This window comes from Gambusia affinis, linkage group LG23 (assembly GCF_019740435.1).
Source record: "Gambusia affinis linkage group LG23, SWU_Gaff_1.0, whole genome shotgun sequence".
In the NCBI taxonomy this organism is placed as follows: domain Eukaryota; kingdom Metazoa; phylum Chordata; class Actinopteri; order Cyprinodontiformes; family Poeciliidae; genus Gambusia; species Gambusia affinis.
Genome location: NC_057890.1, coordinates 14,624,493 through 14,646,839, shown reverse-complemented (window position 1 = coordinate 14,646,839; position 22,347 = coordinate 14,624,493). Strand labels below are relative to the sequence as shown.

General features: G+C 40.2%; 2 protein-coding genes across 3 annotated transcripts in view; both read left to right on the top strand.

Annotated features, from left to right (window-relative positions):
- The first annotated feature begins 213 nt into the window (after positions 1-213).
- On the top strand, positions 214-6,602 carry LOC122826245 (zinc finger protein 11-like). Its single transcript, XM_044107854.1, has 7 exons — positions 214-374; positions 1,355-1,557; positions 1,652-1,753; positions 1,832-1,927; positions 2,008-2,118; positions 2,841-2,964; positions 3,833-6,602. The coding sequence occupies exons 1-7, from the start codon at positions 347-349 to the stop codon at positions 6,430-6,432; spliced, it is 3,264 nt and encodes a 1,087-aa protein (XP_043963789.1). The 5' UTR covers positions 214-346; the 3' UTR covers positions 6,433-6,602.
- Positions 6,603-6,733: 131 nt separating this feature from the next.
- Positions 6,734-22,347, top strand: part of igf1 (insulin-like growth factor 1) — a 38,288-nt gene continuing 22,674 nt past the window's right edge. Inside the window, exons 1-3 of one of the 2 annotated variants that reach the window (XM_044107856.1) lie at positions 6,734-6,854; positions 7,088-7,149; positions 20,813-20,972. In XM_044107856.1, coding sequence (XP_043963791.1) covers positions 20,819-20,972 — 154 coding nt within the window. In that variant the 5' untranslated portion in view covers positions 6,734-6,854; positions 7,088-7,149; positions 20,813-20,818. Of the gene's footprint in view, positions 6,855-7,087; positions 7,150-18,477; positions 19,157-20,812; positions 20,973-22,347 lie in introns of those variants that run through there. The other variant, XM_044107855.1, reaches the window with a different exon arrangement.

Genomic DNA, 22,347 nt, shown 5'->3' with positions numbered 1-22,347 from the left:
GAATTTCCTCTAGGTGGCGGTGGTGAACAAGTTAGACCGCATTAATCATTTGAAGAAGGATATTTGCAAGCAAGAGGCTCTAAAATTATTTTATTTATTTATTTTTTCCTAACATGTCAGAATAATTAATAGCTTGTGCTAGCGTGTGAAAATACATCACGGTAAAAGCAGTAAATGTTATCAAATAAGCTTATGTTGACATACTGCGCCTGCGCACTATCAACAGGATATCTAACCGTCTTTTCCTCCCCGCCAGCAGCTGGTTGCACCGCAGGGTCGGGCGGACGTCGACTCACAACGTCCCCGAATTGATTTATATTCCTAACTGAGTACTTTTCGGCACAATATGGAGAGCTCGGAACCTACCAATGACGGTAAATAGATGAGCGTTTGTGTAGCGTTTGTTTTTACCGAGTTGTTGGTTTTTCTCTCAGAGTGTGTGCGCCCGATTTCAAACATGGCGTACGCCGCTCTGAGATGGCGGTTGGTTTTTGCTACGTTGCACCGCACGCCGGGGAATTGGACTGGGTGAATGAGTGTAAATAAGTGCGGACCTGTACCTAACAAAAACAGATCCTCACATTCTTTAAATATGTGCTTCAATCGTGGTTATCGTTAGTTTACGTTATAGCCACCGACTAACCGCTGACAAATGTTGCCTTCAAGGGCTTCAGGTAAAACTAGTCAGAAAAGCTAGCTGCCAGCAACTGAGATCTGAAAGTAGAACAACCATTATATCATCTGCAGCGGTTTATGTTCATCAGTTACATGTATTCTAATGAGATTTATTAAGTAAACAGCTACAGATGTTGCGTCCATCACAGTGTCGGACTGCGCCGCTGTTACAGTTCGCTTTTACCACACGTGTTTCTGTCCATGAACGCACCAAGTGGCAGGCTGGAGCAGAAGTTGGAGCGGGCGTCAGAAATCTTAGAGAATAAATGATTAGCACCAGAAACAAGTAACTTTTTGGAAAGCTAAGTGTTAAAAGCTTTTTTTTAATTTAATGTTTTGAGTTGTACGATACAGAACGCAACAACTATCAAAATCAAATGATAAAGCGTTTAATAGTTATTTAAACCGTATTCAATGAAAATGTTGCATTTAAACGCCCATCTTTTTAACAGTCAAATCTATCCAGCTATTTAATGCATAACTTAATTTTTACAGTTTAAATTTATTACCTTCATTTACTGCTGGAATTATTTTGTATTTTAAATTGTCATTGATCCATGATATGCTGACCCATTTTCTGTTTATTTTTGGGATTAAACGCGACTATTTTAAGATATTTCAGTATAAAAGCAAAGAAAAAAAAGGTCGTGGTTTTCTAATTCTGTAAAATGTTTTCCAGATCCGCCTCTCCTGCTGCCGTCTCTTCGCCTCTTCATCCCCCCCCTCCGCCTGGTGTCTGCGGCCATGTGGCACATCGTGCAGAGCGGAAATCTTCACGAATACGGATTAGTGGAGGACTTCATCAGCACCATCACTGATCTTGTGCCAGAACTGTTGAATCCAGACCAGAAAGCTCAGCTGCTCCTGGGACTGAGAGCACGGGTGAGCAAAACCAAGTAACATTGATTTCTCCTCCATAAGGGAATGAGTGAAGAACAGTTCACTCAGCCTACGACTTTTTCATCCTTTCATTCAGGTTGTTCTTGAATTGTGTCGCTCCGAGCAGATCCCAGACACAGAATCCATCCAGATGCACCTGGATCAGATAAAATCCCTCATATCCACCTGGGCAGCACAGGTTAGCCTCTTAAAATAAAACATTTAACCAATCAGAGCCAATCAGATATCATAAATGTGAACTTTTCTGTGTTTCCAGCCTTGTTTTTCAGATGTTCAATTTCCAGAGTCGAACTTTGTGGATCAGGTTGGGTTGTTGTTGAAGGATCCTGAAGAGAAGGAGAAGTTCTTCCAGGTCTTTAGTTTTTACACCTCAGACTAAGCTCTTCTTAACTACGTACTCTTCAGACTAAAACCTGACCTTTCCTTCTATAGGATGTTTTCCCCACAGATTTTGGACCTGATTATGACAACGCTCTGCAGATGCTGATGTTGGATTTCCTGTCCCGACTGGAGAAGCTTCTCCCAGTTCCCGACATTCAGCAGGTAGACAAACACTCACATCGTTTTATAGGTTTTAAACACACAAGCTGCGTTTCCATTACAAATATTTGGAAATCTTTGTTGATATTTTGCTAATGTTAGAAAAAAGAAACAATTTCCCAATTGCTGTGTTCCCATTAAATAAGAAATTAAATTAAATTACACGTAATTAAGCTAGTTCACAAAATAAGTGATAAAAATCATGGCAAGTCTCATGTTAACACGTTACAGCAGTTTTGCCTGAAAAATCTATTTTGATATGGCTGAAAGCACAAAAAATGTTTTTTTTTTTAATTGAAGTTATTAGAAGATTAATACCTTCTAACCATAAAGTCTTAAAAATGCAAACATTTTAAAGAGACTTAAAATATAAGCGATGCTAAGCCTGGTAGGGGCACAAGTAAAGCCTGGTGGTCCGCCAGGCTTATAATATGCTGGGGGAAACTCTGTTATGTTAGTCATTTTAATTTCCGTAATTCTGTGATTAATAGAAGCGTAGTTACAGGTTACAATTTCTCTCTGACTATTGAAAAACAAGCGAACGAGATATCACAGAAAGTTTGGGACGTTGTAGTTTGAAGGATACGTTAACATATTTTTATTGCTGCCCACTGCCAAGTCAGGTGGCTGATAAACACCTTTCTGTCAATGATCTCTAATATTTCCCATATTTGATAAAACTTCTGTCACCTCATGTTTGGTCTCTTCTCGTTTCTGTGTCGTAGACGGCGTCCATGATCGGTGGCATCCCGACAGCGCTGGAGGAGTGCGCTCACTCGGTACCGGACCCCCAGCATCTGAAAACTGTCCTGCGCTACCAGACGAGACTTGGACACGTGGATTTTACTGGTGAGTCGTAACTACGTGCATTACAGAAGTATTTACACCCCTGACTTTTACATAACCACAAACTTTAATGCTTTTTTACTGGGATTTTATGTGACTTTGGCTGAGCATTTACTCTCAACTTTTCTGGGTCAATTCCTTCAGAACCCATCCTTTGTTACAGTAACATTTGCAAGCCTCAATGTGATTTAAGTCTGGACTTTGACTAGGCCATTCTAACAAAAGAATGTTCATGTCTTGGGTAGTATTTATTTTGATCTGTCTACTCTTCTTGAAGATGGATTTAGATTAAAAAAAAACATGGAAAACAAACTTCTGGATTTAATCTTACAAACTGAAAATAAATCAAACTAAATCAGAGCAAAAGCATCCAGAACCTTCTAAAATTCATTAGTCAAATTTTCATAATCTGAGGTTTTTATTTTTAATTTTTTATTGCTTTTAAGTTGATAACGATATGTAACATTTTTCAGATCATTTTAATTTCACAGATGACCAAAAGTCATCACTGAATTATTTAAATCTTCTCATAATAAAAAAAACCTTTCTTTGAGTAGAAAAAACCGAACAACTGATTGTGCCACAACAACAACTGCATTAGTGAAAACTACCAGTGAGCTTCCCATCTCTGTGGGAAAAAATTGTCCTGCTTGTAGAATTTATTTCATCTAGCCATATAGTTATTTCCTTTCAAAAGGCCTGAGCTGGGTTGAAATTCAACTCCAAGCTTTGACTAGGCCACTACACAACCTTAGTGTGTGGTAGTAACTGGACATAGAAAACTTGAAAGGGTATTTCAGCCCGTTTTTGTACAAAAGCTTATTAAAAATTTTTATTCCATAATTGAAATCAAATTTTAATTTCGCCACAGATGAAACGCAGAACATCCCATCATCGTTTGGGAACTGCATCCTGTCCTCGCTGTCTCTTCCCCAGCTGGAGAAGATCGTGATCCATCCCGACGAGCTGCAGATCCAGTCGTCTTCAGACCAGATCCAGGGCTGTATGACCGTGCAGGTGGAGGGCGAAACTGTGACGCTGTTGGACTACATTCAGATAGAGCAGCCGACACTGGTGGAGTCCGACGATCATGAAGATATGGACGCCAACGCCAAGGAAGCACCACTCGACGACTCGGACGATGCGTTAAAGCCCGCCGCTTTTCAGCCGCTGAAGCAAAGCAAGAGGCTGGAGCTGAAGAGAAAAGCTGCGAAGGCAAACAGCGAATCAGAAGCAGCCAAGAGGCTGCGGAAAAAATACTCCAACAACAAAACGTGTCCAGTGTGCAACAAGACGTTCCTGCGAGCCGCAGCCATGAGGCGCCACCAGGAAATCCACAACGAAAACCGCGACCTGAAGTACAAGTGCAGCAGCTGTGATAAGCGGTTCAGGGACCAGTACGACATGAACCGCCACATGATGCGGGTTCATGAGAAGGGAGTGATGAGCAGCAGCCCTAAAGACGAAGACGTGGGAGATCCCTGCACCTCTGAGATGTCTGAAAATAAAAACTGCTCCTTATGTGGGAAGTACTTCGCCCGGGAAGTCGACATGGAGCGACACATGAAGTCCCACTCAGAAGATCGTCCGTACAAGTGTTCGTTTTGCGACAAGAAGTTCAAGAATCTGTACGTGTTGAAGAGGCATGAGAGGGAGATTTGTAAGAGCAGGGAGCAGAAAGCAAGGAAAGGCGCTCCAGATGCGAACGCAGAGGCGCACTCGGAGGTATCGGTGGAAGGGAAAATCTGTCCAATCTGCGGCCGAATCCTCCCCTGCACCGCGGACTTTGCAAAGCATTTACGCTCCCACTCTGAAGAGCGACCGTACGTCTGCATAACCTGCGAGAAGGGCTTCAAATACAAAGACACTCTGAAGAAGCACCAGATCATCCACGGGCACGAGGGCATCCGAGAGGAGCACTGCAAGACCGTGGAACAGATCCTGGCGGAAGCAGATCCCCAGAACCAGGAGGATCCTGATGGATTAGATAAAAAAGAAACAGATTTTGACCCGCCTGCAGAAACTACAATGGATAACAGGACTGTAGTGGGTTTGAACAGAAAGAAAGCCCCAAAGGCATGCCCTGTGTGCAGCAGGGTGTTTGATAGCATCAAAACTCTGAACAGGCACATCCAGTGCCACACAGAGGACCGACCGTTTCACTGCATCCACTGCAAGAAGAGGTTCAAACACATGCATGGCCTGAAGAGACACCAGATCTACGCAATCTGCCACAAGAAGACTTCCCGTCTGTCGTGGAAGAAGGAGCAGAGAGCCGGACCCAGCCACAGTGAGGCAAGCGGTACCGACTCTGCACAAGGCCAAACGGCCAAGATCCCCGTCTGGTGCTCCAACTGTGGCAAACACTTTGAGTATCCATCCGCCCTGAAGGAGCACCAGGAGAACGTCTGCAAGGTGGAGATCCGGGAAGTGATGAAGTGCGACGACTGCAATAAGGAGTTCAAGAGTGTCACAATGCTCAAAGTCCACCAGCGGATCCACGACCCGCTCTACTGCAAGGAGTGCGGCAAGATCCTTGGGAATGAGGCCGCCTTTGAACGGCACAAGCTCATGCACCGGCCAATGAAATGCACGATGTGCGAGAAGAGCTTCACCCTTCTGAGACGACTGAGGGAACACTATGAGAAGCAGCACGGCTTCGCCGGGCCATTCCCGTGTCCGCAGTGCGACAAATCCTTCGTCCAGCTGTCCTACCTCGCCATCCACCAGAGGATACACAAAGGAGAGTTCCCCTATGCTTGCAACATGTGCCCCGAAAAGTTCCGTTCGTCCAACTGCCTGACGGTCCACCAGAGAAAACACACCGGGGAGAAACCCTTCCTGTGCTGGCAGTGTGGGAAGTGCTACCGCTCAGCCTCGGAGCTGACGGTCCACATGGGGACGCACTCCGAGGAGAAACCCTGGAGCTGCTCGCAGTGCGACATGGCCTACCGCACCAAGCTGCAGCTCAGCAACCACGTGGAGCAGGTCCACATCGGCGTGCGCTATCCCTGCAAGACCTGCGGCAAGCAGTTCATGAAGGAGACGTCCCTGAAGAGGCATGAGCTCATCCACACCGGGGAGAGACCGCACCAGTGCACCGTCTGCGGGAAGACCTTCCTGACCTCCAACGAGCTCCGGCTTCACAACCGCTACCACACCGGAGAGCGGCCATACAAGTGCGACGTGTGCAGCAAGGCTTTCATCCAGTCGGGCTACTTGAAGTCTCACATGCGCATCCACACGGGGGAGAAACCGTTTAAATGCGACCTCTGCGATAAAACCTTCCGGCTGTCCTACCACATGAAGAAACACCGGCGGACTCACGCCGGGAAAACGCGGAGCTTCGTCTGTGAGGATTGTGGATTGGTCTTCCTGCAAAAGAAGCTGCTGTGGGAACATTCGCTCACTCACGACGTGAAGCTGGAACAAACGTTCGCAGCGGAAGTTGGACTAGAATTTAACCCATGAACTCTGAATGTCTTCATTGGATTTTGTTTACGAGTCAATGTTTTTCTTTTCCTTTATGCATCACAGAGTTAACTTGTAAAACAGGAATGAATATTCAGACTTGCTCAGGGAAAGGCTGCAGAAAAATGTTGCTTTTCTGAACTTTGAAACATTAAAAACTTGAACCATCATTGCTGTCTTACTTTTTAGTATCCTTCATCTGTCTTTTTATTTTTAAGTAAAAATGATTCATTTCAACAGTAATTTCAATATTGCTCAATTTGTCAACAGAGACAACATTATTTGTTGCAGAATACATCTACTTTGTGTACATGTTATCAAAAAGTATGCTGAAATAGATTTGATGTGTGCAGAAATTGAACTAATCTGAATTTTTTTTACCTGAAGAAGTGGAGAATCCTCCTCATCTGACCGATTTAATGGTGGGTATATTGTTTCAAGATTTCTGTCAAACAAAACTTAGTCTTTGTTTCATTTGTTCCCACCAATTTTGTCTTCATCTTTCTGACCGGTCTCTGTGTTTCTTAGTCTTTACAGTTCAGCTGCAGTCACGAGTTCTCACACTTTTAAACAGATTTCAGTGTCTTACTGGAGTTTTTGCAACATTCCTTCACATTTAACTGTTTAAATAATAATCAGGTCCTATCATCTGCAGGTTGCTTCTAGTTTTAGGAGTGTGGATGGTCAAGATGCATCTACTACACCTGGACTTGTCAAGTAAGGGCTGGAATATCTGACACTGTGTAAAATAAGTTCAGATCCTTTAACACTTCAGAATATATAAAAATACAGTTTTAACCAGATCATGAACCTATGGAAGAGGATTTGGACCTCTAAGGGGAAAAAAACAACAATTCTTGAGATTAAATTCAACATTTCTATTGTTCCGAATCCTCTTCCATAAGAACCACCAGTCCAGTTTATCTTGATGTAAAACTGGTTAGGATTGAAAACAGTTGATTTTAGAAAATACTGGTGGGCCAAGTGTTGAGATCCAGGTGTGAGATAAAATTTAAATGTGTGCTGAGCATCACGTTTTTATGTCCATTGTTTATATGGAAAAAGGGTCATTTTCCACCAAAAGAACTTATTTAACTAAATTCTAGATTAATCAAAAAAAAAATCTAGAAATAAACAAGGAATTTTGTAATTTGAAAGTTAAAATTTACTAGAAATTGAAAAATGTTGACATTCTCAGAAATTTTCTAGAGAAAACATGGAAATGTCTGAATTTCAAATATCGAAAATTTTTGACTTTTGAAATTTTATTTCTAGAATTATTCTCAAAATATATATATTTTCTGGCATATTTTAGCCTTTTGAAACTCAGAAATTTCCCCCAGAAAAAAAATTATAGAAAAATTGATATATATATTTTTTTCTATCTACAATATCCAAATACACCGTCACAATTTTTTTTTCCTTTTAGAAAGTGGGTAAATTAAATAAAACTTTGACATGCTGTTCTTTTATTATATAAAATAAAAATTGCAGAGAGCATCAGAGTTCAGGGAACTAAAGCAGAGAAAAATCAGGTTGTAGTTGTCCCGTTCGGCCAATAGATGGCAGTAACACACTGATAATCGGTGTCAGTGGCTTGTGGCGAAGCGTCCTGATACATAAATAATCCAGAGTTTCTGCTTGACCTGAAATCTTAATACCGATTCTCAGTAAGCCGTGAAGGTTCTGCGTAGACACATTTGTTCTGCAGGCGGCTCTGCTTGTTTATGCAGCTTCTGCTTTTATGCAACATCAGTTTCACAACTGTTTACTCAGGCCCAGTAGCCGAGAGTAAATATTTATCCTGCTTCTCTTCGTCGCTGTCCTTTTCACCTGACCGTTGACGCAGCCTGAGTGACGGTGGAAACCGCAACAGCTGCATCATCCTGTCGGTTTTTAACAGAAAACAAAAAAACCAAGGCTCCCGTCTCTGAGAAAAATCAGGCAGCAGCCTCTCCAGAGTGTTGGGAGCAGATCACTTTTTAACCCAAAGCATATTGATTTATATGGGGCTCTAATTGCTTCAGTGTGTCCTGGATTATTCCCCCCAGTAATTGAGGCCTGGCAGCGGTCTCTTTCCTAGACATTGTCTCGGCGGTGCCAGATGGTGAGAAGCGAGGCCCGCTCTGCAGCCCAACCCCTCACCCTCACCAAGCCATTGCTCCTGTGTTGGTTCATTTAGCTGCACAGACAGCATTCTTCCCTGCCTGCTTAGAGGTGTCGCTTACAGGCCACTGTCCAGATCTGAATGCAGCATGAGGCAGCAGATTTCCAGCAAAGCCGAGCCGTGAATCTGTGCATTGTTAGAAATGTTGGCTCTCGTCTCGGATTAGCTGCTGCAGCCACATTAAGCCAATAATTACTGGGGGATAATATTGTTCCTTCATCTGTTTGTTTTGCGTTTTTGTTTCTGAGTCACAGGAACTTTCCTGGATTTGCAAATAGAGGGGAATGCCTGGACCAGGTTTCAACAGGTCTGTGTGTGGGGTAGACTCGCGGTTCTTCCATACGGCCCGTGCAGGATGCAACAAACTGCTAGAAGTTAAAGGATTCACTCTTTCTTATATGACAGCATAAGTTAATAACAATATATATAGCATAGACATGTGATCAATATCAATAGATAATACATCTACATAGAATATTCATAGATTCTTAGATAATACATAGAATATTCACTAAAGTCTGATCCAGAACCGGACAGCATTCTGGGAGATGTAGGCAGAGGAAAGGCTTTAGCCGCTCAACCTCTCACTGCTAGCTTAAAAGCCTCGTGGATCAACTAACTCACTCATTCTCTGGTTACCTAGCAACAGCCTGTTGAGTTACTTGCACAGCAGCAGTTTAAAGTTTTGCCTCATAATTCTTAAAAATAAAAACAGCAAGGAGTGAAACCTGGATAAAACAAGAAAGGTCACCTCACTAGTTTGTTTGTATTTCAGATATTTAAAACATTAATTATCGACGTTGATCAATACAAAATACTTATATTGTCCAGCCCTACATTACAGAGTTATGTCTTCAAGGTTGGTACACCTGTTTTGTTCGCTCACATTTGTATCCAGTCGAGTTCGAAGGGCATCATCATTCATTTTAAGCCACCTAAAAATGTCTGCCAGTTTAAGGTCTCAAAGCTGCATTATATAACGTTAATTTACAAAATTTAGTGTTTTTACATATTTGTTAGGACTGTCTCTATGTCACAAGAACATGAAATGAGAGATTATGTATGAAAAAAATAAATAAATCAAGCTCGTCTGCATTCTCCCTGTGGACTTTCTGTCATCTGCACACCAATCAAAGCCAGGAGGAGGGTCTCTGCGCTGTCAATCACCCTTGTGTATCTGCTATGTTGCTGCCAACTCACCCCGAAAGTGATCACACTAATTAGCAGAAAACCAAGTTGTTTCTCAGCCATTAGCACATTCAGCAGTGCGTAGACAAGGATGATTGGCAGCTCTAAGATCCTCCCTCTGGCTCTGATTGGTTGTTTAATGCAGGAGCCGTGCATTTATTCACATGAGGAGCTTGATCTTTTCACAGATCATCTGTCTCATACTGTCACACATGACAAATTTGTCAAAAACATTTTTGTGAAAGCTGTATACTGTAGCTTTAAATATAAATATGTTTAATTCAATCCAAGTAAAGGCTTTGACTGGGACATTTACAGATAGGTATAAGGTACTACTTCGCAATATTGGCTGCATCTTTATTGGTTCAGTGTGTGAATTTCAGAGACCAACAGTGGAGGTTTAATTGTAAAATCTCCAGTTACTGCAAACAAAAATCCCCACAGCACCATACTGCCACCACTATGCTTCACAGTGCAGATGTTGTTAGTTTGGTCATTAGCAGTCCTTATGTTCTTCAGACCAGAGAAATATTAATGTACCTTTCAGTGAGGAAAAACGTGATTGGTGGAGTGTGCAGACAATAGATGACCTTCTTCTTGTCCTTCTGTCGCTAAATGAAAACTCGAGCGCCATCTTTCTCTGACCAAGACTCTTCACCTGGATTGCTCATAAGGTCCTTGCGGTTTCATATTTCTTCCACTTCCAAATAATGAAGGCCAGAGTGTTTTTTGGGGCATCCAGTGTTGCCAAAATATTTTGTATTTTTTACCTGATTTCTGTTTGAATATATTGTGGTGTCAGAGGTCTACAGAAAATTTCCTTGACGTCATTGCTTGGTTTCTGATCTACACTGTGAATTGTGAGACCATGTCTAGATAAATGTTTTCTGACCCAAATTATCTCTAAAGTTACCACAATTGGACTTTCATCAAATTACCCCTGAGGTCACTTCTGAGTGCAATACCAAAGAGTGGGCATACTTGTGTACCTATTATGTTTATAAAATCACAAACACAGGAGAAAATCTTTCCACTTTTTCATTTCATAATGTATTGTGTAGATTTTAGAAGAAAAATAAATAACTTGAAGTGAATCTTTTGGGTTACAAAATATGGAAATGGAGAACGGGTGAGAATTATTTCTGGTTTGTTTTATTTAATTCCCATAAAACTAAAACAAACTATTTAGTGACCAAAAATCCTACATTAAAGACATGTTTAACAAAATCAGCAGTGCAGCTCTTAATTACAGCTCTAATATTACTGAAAAATATATTTTTATTTAATAATTAGGACCGTATTTTAAGTTTATTAATTTTTTTCAACTTAACTCTTTAAAATTCCTAAAGGGAGCCATCCAGACTTTGTAATTTAAAGCTCTGTTACCTTTATTTGTAATAATTTAACCACGCAAAAGCAAGACTTAATTTAAAAATTATGCTAATAGAAGTTAGCTAAGATGCTAACAGTTGCATCTTATCAATAGTGACAATGCTAATTAGCATGTTAGCGATAATGTTACAAATAATGCTAATATGGTTGTGTAAAATAATAACTTCACTATACATTATGTGCTATCAGCAGCTTTTTCAATATATTTAGATAAAGTGATAACATTGACATGCTAGGTAATGATAACAAACGTTAACTACTTTGCTAAAGTTAGGTAATATGCCAACTAAGCTGAGGTGCTGCTAATATTTTGTTAGCCTGGTTTGTAGTCCATTTCTTTCTGTTTTAGGGACTCTTCAAAATGAAAAAGGAGAAAATTTTACCTTCAAACAGAGTAAATCTGTGTTGAGCTTTTAAAATGATAAAAATTACGTCAAGTATTTAGTTACCGTTCCAAACCCTGGTCATATCTACAATCAGACGTCGTTTAAAAATACTGAAGTTGAGATAAACGAGAGTTATTAAATAAAAATCTGTCAGAAAGCTATAAATGGCTCAGCACTGCGTCTTTCAGCATGATAAGAATCCGAAGCATGGGGTCCAATCAACTCCGATGTGTTGCATCAGATACATAACCGATCTTCTTTATGGCCATATCAGTCCCCAGACCTAAATCCTATTGAAAACCTGAGGGCTGAGCTGAAGAGAAGAGAGTACACAGGACTCTGGACAATTTGGAGATATTGTGCAAAGAGGAATGGTCACAAATCTTTCTCTCTGTATGCTCCAACCTTGTAAAATATTATAGGAGAACACTACATTCTGTACTAGTGGTAATAGTGGGCTGGACAAGGTAACAGCAGGGGTTCCAATAATTGTGCCAGCAGTGATTTTGTAACCCGAAAAATAAACCCCAACAATTATTTCCTTTAGATTCCACTGTGATTCAGTGCACACGAGGAAACTACTAACCTTAAGATGATTTCTGAAGTCTTTTCAGTACAAAACTCAGAGCCCCCAAACCACGACACCCACTGGGTCCCTAACCTGAACATTATTTATGACAAATTCAAGGCCAATATCAAGGATTTTAAAGAGCTCCTAATGTTCCCATTAACAAGTAGTTTTTTTTTTCTGTGGGTGTTCTACTAGAATAACAACGCATTACATCTGTTCTTGGAAGTCAGATGTTCTTCGAGCATCTGACTTCCCTTCTTTTCACAATTTATCACACTGTTCGTGTTTAACTTCAGAAATTGAAGGGAAGCGGAAGAACCTATTTTATTTTGAAGGTTGCAGTGGATTTATCCGTCACTCTGTTTTATTAGAGTAACTGTTTGTGATTTTTTTTTAAGAGCAAAAGGTATGGGGGAATTTTTCTGCCATAATTTGAGAGCACACTTTTTCAGTGTGAAAGCAGGATTTCTTGTGTTTTGTTATCAAAACTTTTAAAACTTCTGTTCTCTTTCAAATATTCACTGTACTTTCTCAAAACCCGTCTGCACTCTGATCAAATCTCCTCTCTGCTTGCTTGGGAATCAATTTCTACTTCTGCTTTCAACAAAAAAGTACCATTGCCTGGCAACCTCTCAGCCAATAGAGCGCGAGTGTTACACTAGGTGTGTTTGTTTCGTTCTAGTGGGTGTGCCGGTGTGGCTACTATCGGTTGTAGCAAAAGCATGCAGAAAAATCTTAAATTTGTTAAAAAGTGTAAAGTCAGAACTACTTCTGGAAGATAGAAATGTAAAATACTAGTTTTTCTATGTAGTATTGAGATGCTATTTTCCAACTTTATTTGAAAATAATTAATTATATAAGAAAATGAAATATAAATACATCATTTAACCTGTTTTTCAATTTATTTAAGAGCAAAAAGATGCTCTTAAATCATCAACACCCACAGCAGACAGATATAGGGAATAATTTCAGAGAAAAAGGGGATTCCCTTATTGTACAAAGAAAAAGATGATATATAACAGGAAAACATCCACTGCGTCACTCTTTGGAATATCTCTGTCAAATAGTTTTGATTTGTTCTTTGTTGGACTTCTGTTCATAATTTTGTGGTTGAAGCATTACACGTCTCTGACTTTTGGAGAGTTATTATAATGCGTAACCGTGGCGAGAAGGTGTTGTTTTTACAGCTGGGAGGAGCAGTTTAGCATCTCAAAAGCTTAAATAATACTGGAACTACGACCCCAAAACGGAAAACAAAAGAGCAGAAACTCCAGTGTCACTCTTCCCAGATTTCTAATCAAACGCTCAGACAAAGATTTAAAGAAGTGAGGCAAAAGCAAATGAGGTGGATTAGGCTTAGGTTTAGTCTCTGCTGCCTGAATACTGAACTGATGGCATGTAGCGACAAGACCTGCATTTCCATTACAAATGTGCACAAATCTTCGTCTATATTCTGCGAATGTTGATAAACCATAATTATGCAATTGTGTCGTTTCCATTAAACAATAATTGAAGTCAAACTCCCATCCACCAATCTTTGAAGAAACTTACATGAATTTGACTTGCAACAAGTATTTCTGAATTTGAATTTCAAACAATTGACTCAATACAAGACTCTACAGACCCCAATTACCACATTAGCTGTTAAAATTAATTTAGTATTAATAAAAGCAATGCCTGTTATGTTAGACTTTTGAGACTAAAGTTTTGCACACACCAAAAACAGAAAATCTTACAAAGTATTTTTGGTTTGAATTTCTTAGTACGTTCAAGGTTTCCCTCAGAAAACTTGTTAATCCCAGAGATAAGGTGCTAGTGCAGTCATTCATCCAGCTGCCCGTCATGTTTTTGAGTTAAAAAATGTTAAAAAGCTCACAGGACATTTCAAAATATCACTTGATAATTATGTGGCATTGGAAGATTAATACCTGAACACCAAATAAAGCTCCTTAAAAATGCAATTATTAAAAAAGAAAGAAGCAATGCTTAGCCTGGTGGGGTACAAGTAAAGCCTGGTGGCCCGCCAGGCTTATAATACACTTGAAATAAGACAAAACTAACTTACATGTAATGTTTCAACAACATGTAATTTCTTAATATTTGCACTAACCCATTGGAAGATATTTTTTCAATACTAAGGAATCATTGACTTAAAACAAGCTTCTGAAAACATTTTAAGTGTACTAAGATATTTGCACTAGAAATACTCGGTAAGATTTTGTGTTTTAGCAGTGTAGAGCTGCTGAGAGGTTATGGGGTGTTGATATCCAATCTGCATGCAAAAGCTGTGAGCAGAGGGTCAAACTAGGTTGGAGTTTTGTCCACAAGTGACGGATATATGACGTGACCCCCGTCTGCAGGTTAACTTTGATCATTGCTGTTAAAGTACAGTCGCTGAGTTCAGACCTACAGTTCCATTAAATCCAGTCCATGCTGCTTTTGTTTTCATCACCAGTAAAACAGGGTGGTGCAACCTTAAAGTTTAGCTCGCTGAAAGCCTCGCCACAAACAGTTAACAGTTTCTGAAAATGTGGGTTTTGATCATCAGCAGGCACCACAGATTTTCCTGTCCGTTTTGCCAAAATCCTGTGACCCCTAAATGTTACTGTGGAAAGACAGCGTATCAAAACAAGCACCCCATTTTCTGCATTTGCTCCATGACGCACCTTTATTCCTTCCATATGAAACATGTACAGGACACAAGGGGGCTTTGATAACAATGTGAGCTAGCGTTGCCACACACAGACTGTTTGGGGAGGTAAAACAGCAGAAATTTCCCATCCTGTCCCCCTCATTCATTGTTTTTACAGCGCTTTTCTTCTTTTGTTTTAGTCAATGGGTAAAGGAGGAAAAGCCCTCCAAATTATTAACAGAAACAGAGGTATTACTCTCCTAATCAAGTGTGTGTCCTCAAGTGAACCTGCTAGCTAGCACCAGCCCCTCCCATATTGGGTCTGGGACCCCGTTTTCAGTTCGCACAAGTTTTGCAAAAGCTTTATCTCAGTTTTCAACCCTTTTTTTTCATCCTTTCACTTGCATTCGGCCCCGCTCTCTGTCTCCTGTGTGTGTGTGTGTGTGTGTGTGTGCGTGCATCGCTGACTCGGACATTTGTTTGGCAGCAGAGACGCAAAGGGATGCTGTTAGCGCTGCAGGAAAAACAAAATCACAAGTCTTTTTGGATCGCCGTGTGTTAATATGTAAACACTGTTCCAAATGAGGTGATAGAACTCAGTTTGAAACCAAGAATTTTACTCTGTGCACGTTAACTCTTTAAACATAAGACAATTTCCCCATTTCCTGGCTATGAATCTGTTTCACAGTGGGAATGTTCCTCGTTTTAAATCCAGTACCGGATCATTTCCAGAGGACTCGCTGTGGAGCCATATCTGATCTCTAAATTAATTAGGAATGAAAATTTTCACAAACTCAAAGCGTGAACCAGAAACCGATCCACAGTAGATCCAAATCTCAGTTTTTTCTGTTTGGAGTTTCCGAAACAAGATACACTGATTCCTCTGAGTCGAGTTTATTTGTAAAACACTTTTCAGCAACAAAGCATAAAACAGAATTCAGTAACCAATTATTCAACAGTTGGAAAAAATACATTTAGTTAGCCTTGATTTAAAGGAACTCTGTGGTTCAGCTGTTTTGCAGGTTTCTGGTGCATATAATCTGAATGCTGCTTCTCCATGTTTGGTTCAGAAGACCTGAGTGACCTAGAAGGTTGATACGACAAATCTTTTAAAAAATGGGTTTTTTTCTTTTGGTTTTAAGCTGTTGAGTGATTTATAAACTAACAAACGTACTTTAAAGTCTATTCTCTGAGCTCCAGTGAGCCAGAGGAAGGACTGGTTTTAGTCAGAACGCCAGCAGCAGCATTCTGGCAGACACTGTTGCAGTAATCAGTGCAATTAGAGATAAACACAAGGAAGAGTTTCTCTGGATCTTCCTTTAATCTTGGAAATGATCTTCCGACTTTGTAACAGTCTTTATGTGTCTCTGAATGTTCACACTCAGATTTTAGGCCTGATCACTCGTTTAGAGATGTAATAACTAAGTCTAGATTATTTCTTAACTTCAGTTTTGTTTTTGTTCAGCTGGAGAACGTTTCTTCACATCCACACATTTATTTGTTCAGTGATTGGTTGGTTCAGAGCGACCTGGTGACATCATCATTGAGAGCTGTGTATCATCTGCATAGTTATGACAGCTTGTCTCATTGTTTGTTATAAGTTGAGCTAGCAGGAGAAGTTGTTTACTTGTTTATCACTTTACTAGGCTTGATGCATTTTATTTTGCCCTGCAATTGTTTTCAGTGTTGGGAAAACAATTGAAGCAATAACAAAGCCCCAAAGAGACCTTCGAAAACCCTGAAAAAATATTGTTTAATAGATAGAGCACAGGTTTTGTTCATTACAATCAAATTAGAGGTAGTGTGAAACATTTTTTGTTTTTCTAAAATGATTCAGTTGTATTATTTATGCAATGCTAGAAAGAAGCTAAATTAAGCCTTTCCTTGGCCGTTGAGTTCACTGAGGCGGATGTCTCCAAAGACGAAGCTGTGGGGCGGCTGGAGGTGGCGCTGAGTGGGTTCAAAGGTCTCACAATCAAAGAAAGAAGAGAGGGAGTGTGGGAGAGTGACTTGGCACAGACACGGTTCAGATAACCAGACGCTCCAGAAGCAGGCAGGGGAAGGTAAGGTCAGCTCCCTCCCTCCCATCCCGCCTCGCTCCTCTTCCTCAGCAAATATCTGTAGACTGGGCGAGCTCATCGTTTCCAGTACACTGCAGGCAGAGGAATCCAGATCAGGTTTCAGAACAGAGATGGAGCGTTTTAAGCTAACTGGACGCTAGCGGTGTCATCAGGAAAATAGCTTTGTCCTTCAGAGGAGCATCCTTATTGTATTCCACGTTGGAACAAGCAGTTCCTGTTAATGACGCAATCCGGCAGGGGAGGCAAATATAGACGCCGCATCATGGTCCTTCTGAGCTTCAGCTCAGTGGAAAAGGAGTCAGACATTAAAAAATCTAAGTCAATTCAGAAATACTTCATTTATCTCAAACTGGGATTAAATTAAATGTATCTTCAACAAATCGTCGTGGACTAAAGACCTCATGACGTGCTAACAGCTCGATTTCAAGCCCGCAGAGACAATTTTCCACAATCACATTTTGTACATCATCATTTGTTAGCGAGCACTGCTAATCCACCTCATTTGCTTTTGCTACTCATCTTTGAATCTCTGATTGGTCGTATGGTGAGAAATCTGGGCAGAGAGACGTTGGAGTCTCTGCTTTCTGGTCCAGATGCCTCCTTTTTCTTAGGTTCTTTTGGGATTTGGGGTCATAGTTCAGGAATTGTTTGAGCTTTTCAGATGCTAATCAGCCGCTAGCAGTTGCTAGCTTGTTATTTACTTTTGTAGATAACAAAAGTAAAAGATCAGCGGAAACATGATGGAACGCCTCACATTAAAAACACTGCAAGCAAAGTCTAGAAAAAGAACAGATGCGTAAATGTTTTATTTTCCTTCATGGTAGCAGCATCATGCTGTGGGAATGCTAGTCTTTAGCATAAACATGGAAGCTAGTCAGCTAAAACATAATTACTGGAAAATCTGGAAATCGATCCAAAACATCGATAAAATCAATACCAAGTCAGTATCAGATAGGTCCTATCGTGATAGGATCAATATTTTTAGTTTATTTTAATTCTGCAATCTAATTTCTCCACTTTACCGTAAAGTTTTCTGATTTAATTTTTTTCTCAAATTTAATTTTTGCACTTTATTTAGAAAATAATTCACGCAAATGTTTGTTTTTCTGCTGTTTAAATGTATCCTGTAAATAAGTTATTAAAGTATTTTGTGGACACCTATAAAGTTTATCTAAATTCTGCTCGAGGTTTGAACAAAATAATCCAAATTTTTTTTAAAAAAAACCCACCTAAACCTTATTTAGTTGGTATTTGATCGACACCAAAACACGCATTAATGAACACCTTTCAGCCATCAAATATAAGCAATTCAGTCACATTTGTACGTCAGAATGTCCCAGTCAAAGTCCAGATCTAAATCTGTTGGAGAAAATCAATGTTTGCAGACGCTCTCTATCTAATCTGACTGAGCTTCACGCCCGGTGCAGAAAGAGCAGGAAACATTTCGAGTCTCTATCTGGGAGAGCTTCACATAAACCCGTCATAAGTGTAAGAATTTCTTTGAAAGCCAGTGATTTTATACTTCATTTTCCTGCCAAGTACACGGACTGATAGAAACTCAGGGAGAAGAGAAGGAAACCCAGGGGTATAAATCACTGTGACAGAGCGCAGGGAAGCTGGAAATCCTCATCTCCCACAAAGTTAAAAGGATCAAGACTTCACTTTTTCTCCTTTATTGCCTCAAAAATCGTACTTTATCACCGAGTTCTCTTGTTAAACGAACTTACTGCTGGATTCCGTGGCACCAGATTGCGCACAATCAGTAAAAGTGAAACTATCACCTTTGGTTTGTCTTTAACTTCCTACTCCTTCAGGGGATAAACCAGAACCACGGTGTTCTGTTAGGTGCTGCTGCTGCTGCTGCTGTCTAACCAAGTCTGAGAAAGATCTCGATTGCATCCCGTTCACTGAAAGAATAAAAAAATGGGGAGAAATGACGTTATTTGACCATGTGCCCAAAATCCTTAATGAATAACTTAGAACTAGGAGGAGGCAAACGCTGCCCCAGCTGTTTCCTGTTGAAAATGTCTGTGTAATGTAGATAAATGTGAGGGATTTTCTCTCTAAATCCGTCTCCTGTTCGCTAAATCTCACTTCTCCAAAACGAGCCTGCGCAATGGAACAAAGTGGGAATATTGAGATGTGACATTGCCCCGCATCTCGTCCTCTTTCTTTGCCCCGATTTCTTTTTTTTAATGACTTCAAACAAGTTGCTCATTTTCGCCGGGCTTCTTTGTCTTTTTGCGGAGATCCGCGGTGATGTCTAGCGCTGCTTCCTCCCGGTGGCATTTATGTGATGTCCTCAAGGTAACTCGGCTGATTTTACATTGTCACCTTGCTCACTGCTTGCGCTCAGCATCCTTCTGACTTTAAACCGAACCAGGAGCTTTTTCTAACTTGGCTTTCTTTTCTTTTTTTGCCGTTTTAATTCAGTTTGCATGCAAATCTCATTTGTGTTTCTTGCAGATCAATATCACCCAAAAAATTCGCACCTTTTTGAGGGGATTAATTCATTATTTTTAAAAGCTTTGCCTGGGTTTGCACGTATTTTCTGCGCCTCCATGCGTAATGCCCTATTTTGCACCAGAAAGCTTTAAAACTTTCACCTTAATTGCTGCTGAGTGTGCGTTATTAAAGCTTAAATATTTCACCGGAAAACGGAGGGAAAGCTTAATCTGAGGCGCTCCAGGGCGTTTAGGGCTGTGCGGTTCTGATGTGGATGAATTTATTCGTTTTTATTATGCACATTTTGGCCCGGTCCGCTCTCTCCGCTGGCTTTGGCGGGATAACTCTTTTCCATCAAACATTTTGGATCGGAAAGATCCCCTGGCGGCTCTTTTCTGCATCCTTTATTTCTGAATTTCGAAGCACTTTTCGTGCGTAATAACGCGCTGACAGCTTTGGCAAGGGGAGACGGTGGCCTGCTTGTTAATGATATATATGATGAATGAATGTTCCTGATTAATGTGGATTGTTGCTAACTCCTTTCTATATGCTGGCTGCAGTATAGGGTGATAACGGGGAACGTGTGTTTTTAATTTGGATTCACGCAGCCCTCCCGCAGCATTAGGGCTTATTGCCAGTGGTGCTCCTAAGAGGGGGCTGTGGGGAGCCAATGCCCATCCTCGCAAACATGCAAGGCATTAAATTGTTGGCTTTATTTACTTATTTGTGCAAACAAATTAACATATCATTGAAAAGTTAATTTATTTCAGTAATTAAAATTTAAAATCTGAAATTTTCTGAGAAATTAAGACTTATAGTGATTAATTTTTAATATGAAAAAGAACATAGGTATCCAAAGATATAAATGGAATGTTTTGTGGAAGGAAAAACCATGGCAGAAAAAAAAAATGATTGAAACAAAAGTGAAAGTCACTTTCACTTTTAGAGGGTTTTTCTGTCTCTAATTCACTTTTTGAATTGAACTTTTTGTCTATATTTTTACATGTTGCACCTTTAACTTGTAAAACATTTTAAAATGAAATGCTAACACTACTACTATTGGCTCTTGAATCCCTGACTCCAGCTGTGAATTTGCAACAAACTCTTGAAGTGGCTTTACATTTCTCTTATGCATCTTTTTTTGTCGCAGTTTTTCCTTCCTTCTCTGAAGTCTCCTCTGAAATTCAGAAATTAATGTAACATTTTTGTATTATCCCGTTTAATCCCAGATTTTAATCTGCAGAATAATTGCATAGATTTAATAATATTCATAAATTATTACATTTTGTGTTAGTGAAAACGAAGGGTTTTTTACTCAGTTGTTGAGAAGCTGCAACACATAAAATTCTGCTTTTGGCTTTGAAAACTTTCTAGATGCGCTTCCGACTGGATTTCTTATTTTATTTTAGAGTTTGCAGCCGGGTTGCTTTTGAAGCTGAACCGTTTCCCGTCATGTCCGGCTTTGTTACTTCAACTGTAATTCACACATTCAGCCTCTCCCTGTCTGGCTGTCCGCAGGGTGCGATGTGCTGTATCTCCTGTAGCCACACCCTCTCACTACTGCTGTGCATCCTCACCCTGACTCCGACGGCAACAGGGGCGGGTCCGGAGACCCTGTGCGGGGCGGAGCTGGTCGACACGCTGCAGTTTGTCTGTGGAGAGAGGGGCTTTTATTTCAGTAAGTGCACCTTTTTATTTATTCATGAAGGCTGGCTGTGTGGGTCTCAGAGCTCTCCACCTCCAGGAGGCTCATAAATAAAACAGCAGCCAGTTTGGCATCTTGTCTTGACTTTCCCTGCATTAATGTTTCGTCTGTAGTTCACTCCTTTTTTCCAGTCTCATCTCTGGCTTCAAGTGTTTTACTTTTAATCCAAGCAGAAATAAAATATGACTGAATGTTTGGTGATTATTGTCAGAAAAAGAAAAAATAGCGACTGGATGTTGCTGTAAAGTTTTTCCTTTTTTTTTTTTTTCAATAGAGCAGCATATATGGGATTAAAGTATTTGTGCCCCAAAACATCCATATTTTCTATCAATACATCAATCAAGTTTATTTGTATGGCACATTTCAGCAGGAAGGCATTTCATTATAAAATAAAATCAAATTTGTTACTGAAAAGTTTTGCAAAAGTGTAACGGAAACACTTTTCTCAAATCACACCGGATGTTACTACTGGTGAAAACGACAAAGAAGACGACAGGAAGTGGTTGAAGGATGGTGTTTTTAATAACAAACTTATTTATGTGTGATTTTAATTGCATTTCTTATTTAATAAAAACTGGGTTTTTTTAACATTGACAAGGTCTTGCAAACATTTGTAACAGAAATGCAGCTCCTGCTTTAAAACAGTTTGCTTTTACATTATTTTGAAAATGATCGCAGTGTTTTCCACCAATGCGTTTCTCAGAACAAGTTTATTTGTTTGACGTTAACAGGTTTCTACACAACTGGAGTTTATTCACATCGTTCACGTTTCATTGGCAGTCATCCAGCAATTAGATTGAATTGTATTTAATGTCCTGAGCAAGAATCATATCTGCAACAAAACCCTGTTCTGTCCAGGAACTGATTGTCCCTATGACTCATATGTAGTTTTGACCTAACAATCCATTATAAATGGTTTGGTTCCGTCCCAAACTTATGAAAGATTTTCCACATGCGGTAGACTTTGTCAGCTGCCAGTTTCAAGCAGAAAGGGAGAAGAAGATATAGCATTTCTCAGGGAGATCAACATCTATAGCACATTTTCAGTTCTTCTCTTTTCCAGTTATTGATTGCTTTCACCTTAGGCTGAACCAGGAATGGTTAGAAAATACATGAGAACCTGTTGACTGATGGAAAACTGGGGGGCCAGAAAGGGTTCCAGGTTTTGAGTCGCAGCCAACAGCCAAGCAGAGGTGATACAGTAGTGGTAGCTACTGTATGCTGAAGGGATGGGAGAGCTCCTGAAAACCCGAAAAACACATGAAACCATTTTATTCCCATCACAGTTTAGAAAGTGCTTCTGCAGAAGCTTCACACTGTCCTGATTTTAACAAAATCTTGACGTTTA

Coding starts and splice junctions, on each gene's coding strand:
- LOC122826245 (XM_044107854.1), top strand. CDS start 347: ATGGAGAGCTCGGAACCTACCAATGACG. Junction 2,119..2,840: donor CAGTTCCCGACATTCAGCAG/GTAGACAAACAC, acceptor TCTGTGTCGTAG/ACGGCGTCCATGATCGGTGG. Junction 2,965..3,832: donor TGGACACGTGGATTTTACTG/GTGAGTCGTAAC, acceptor ATTTCGCCACAG/ATGAAACGCAGAACATCCCA.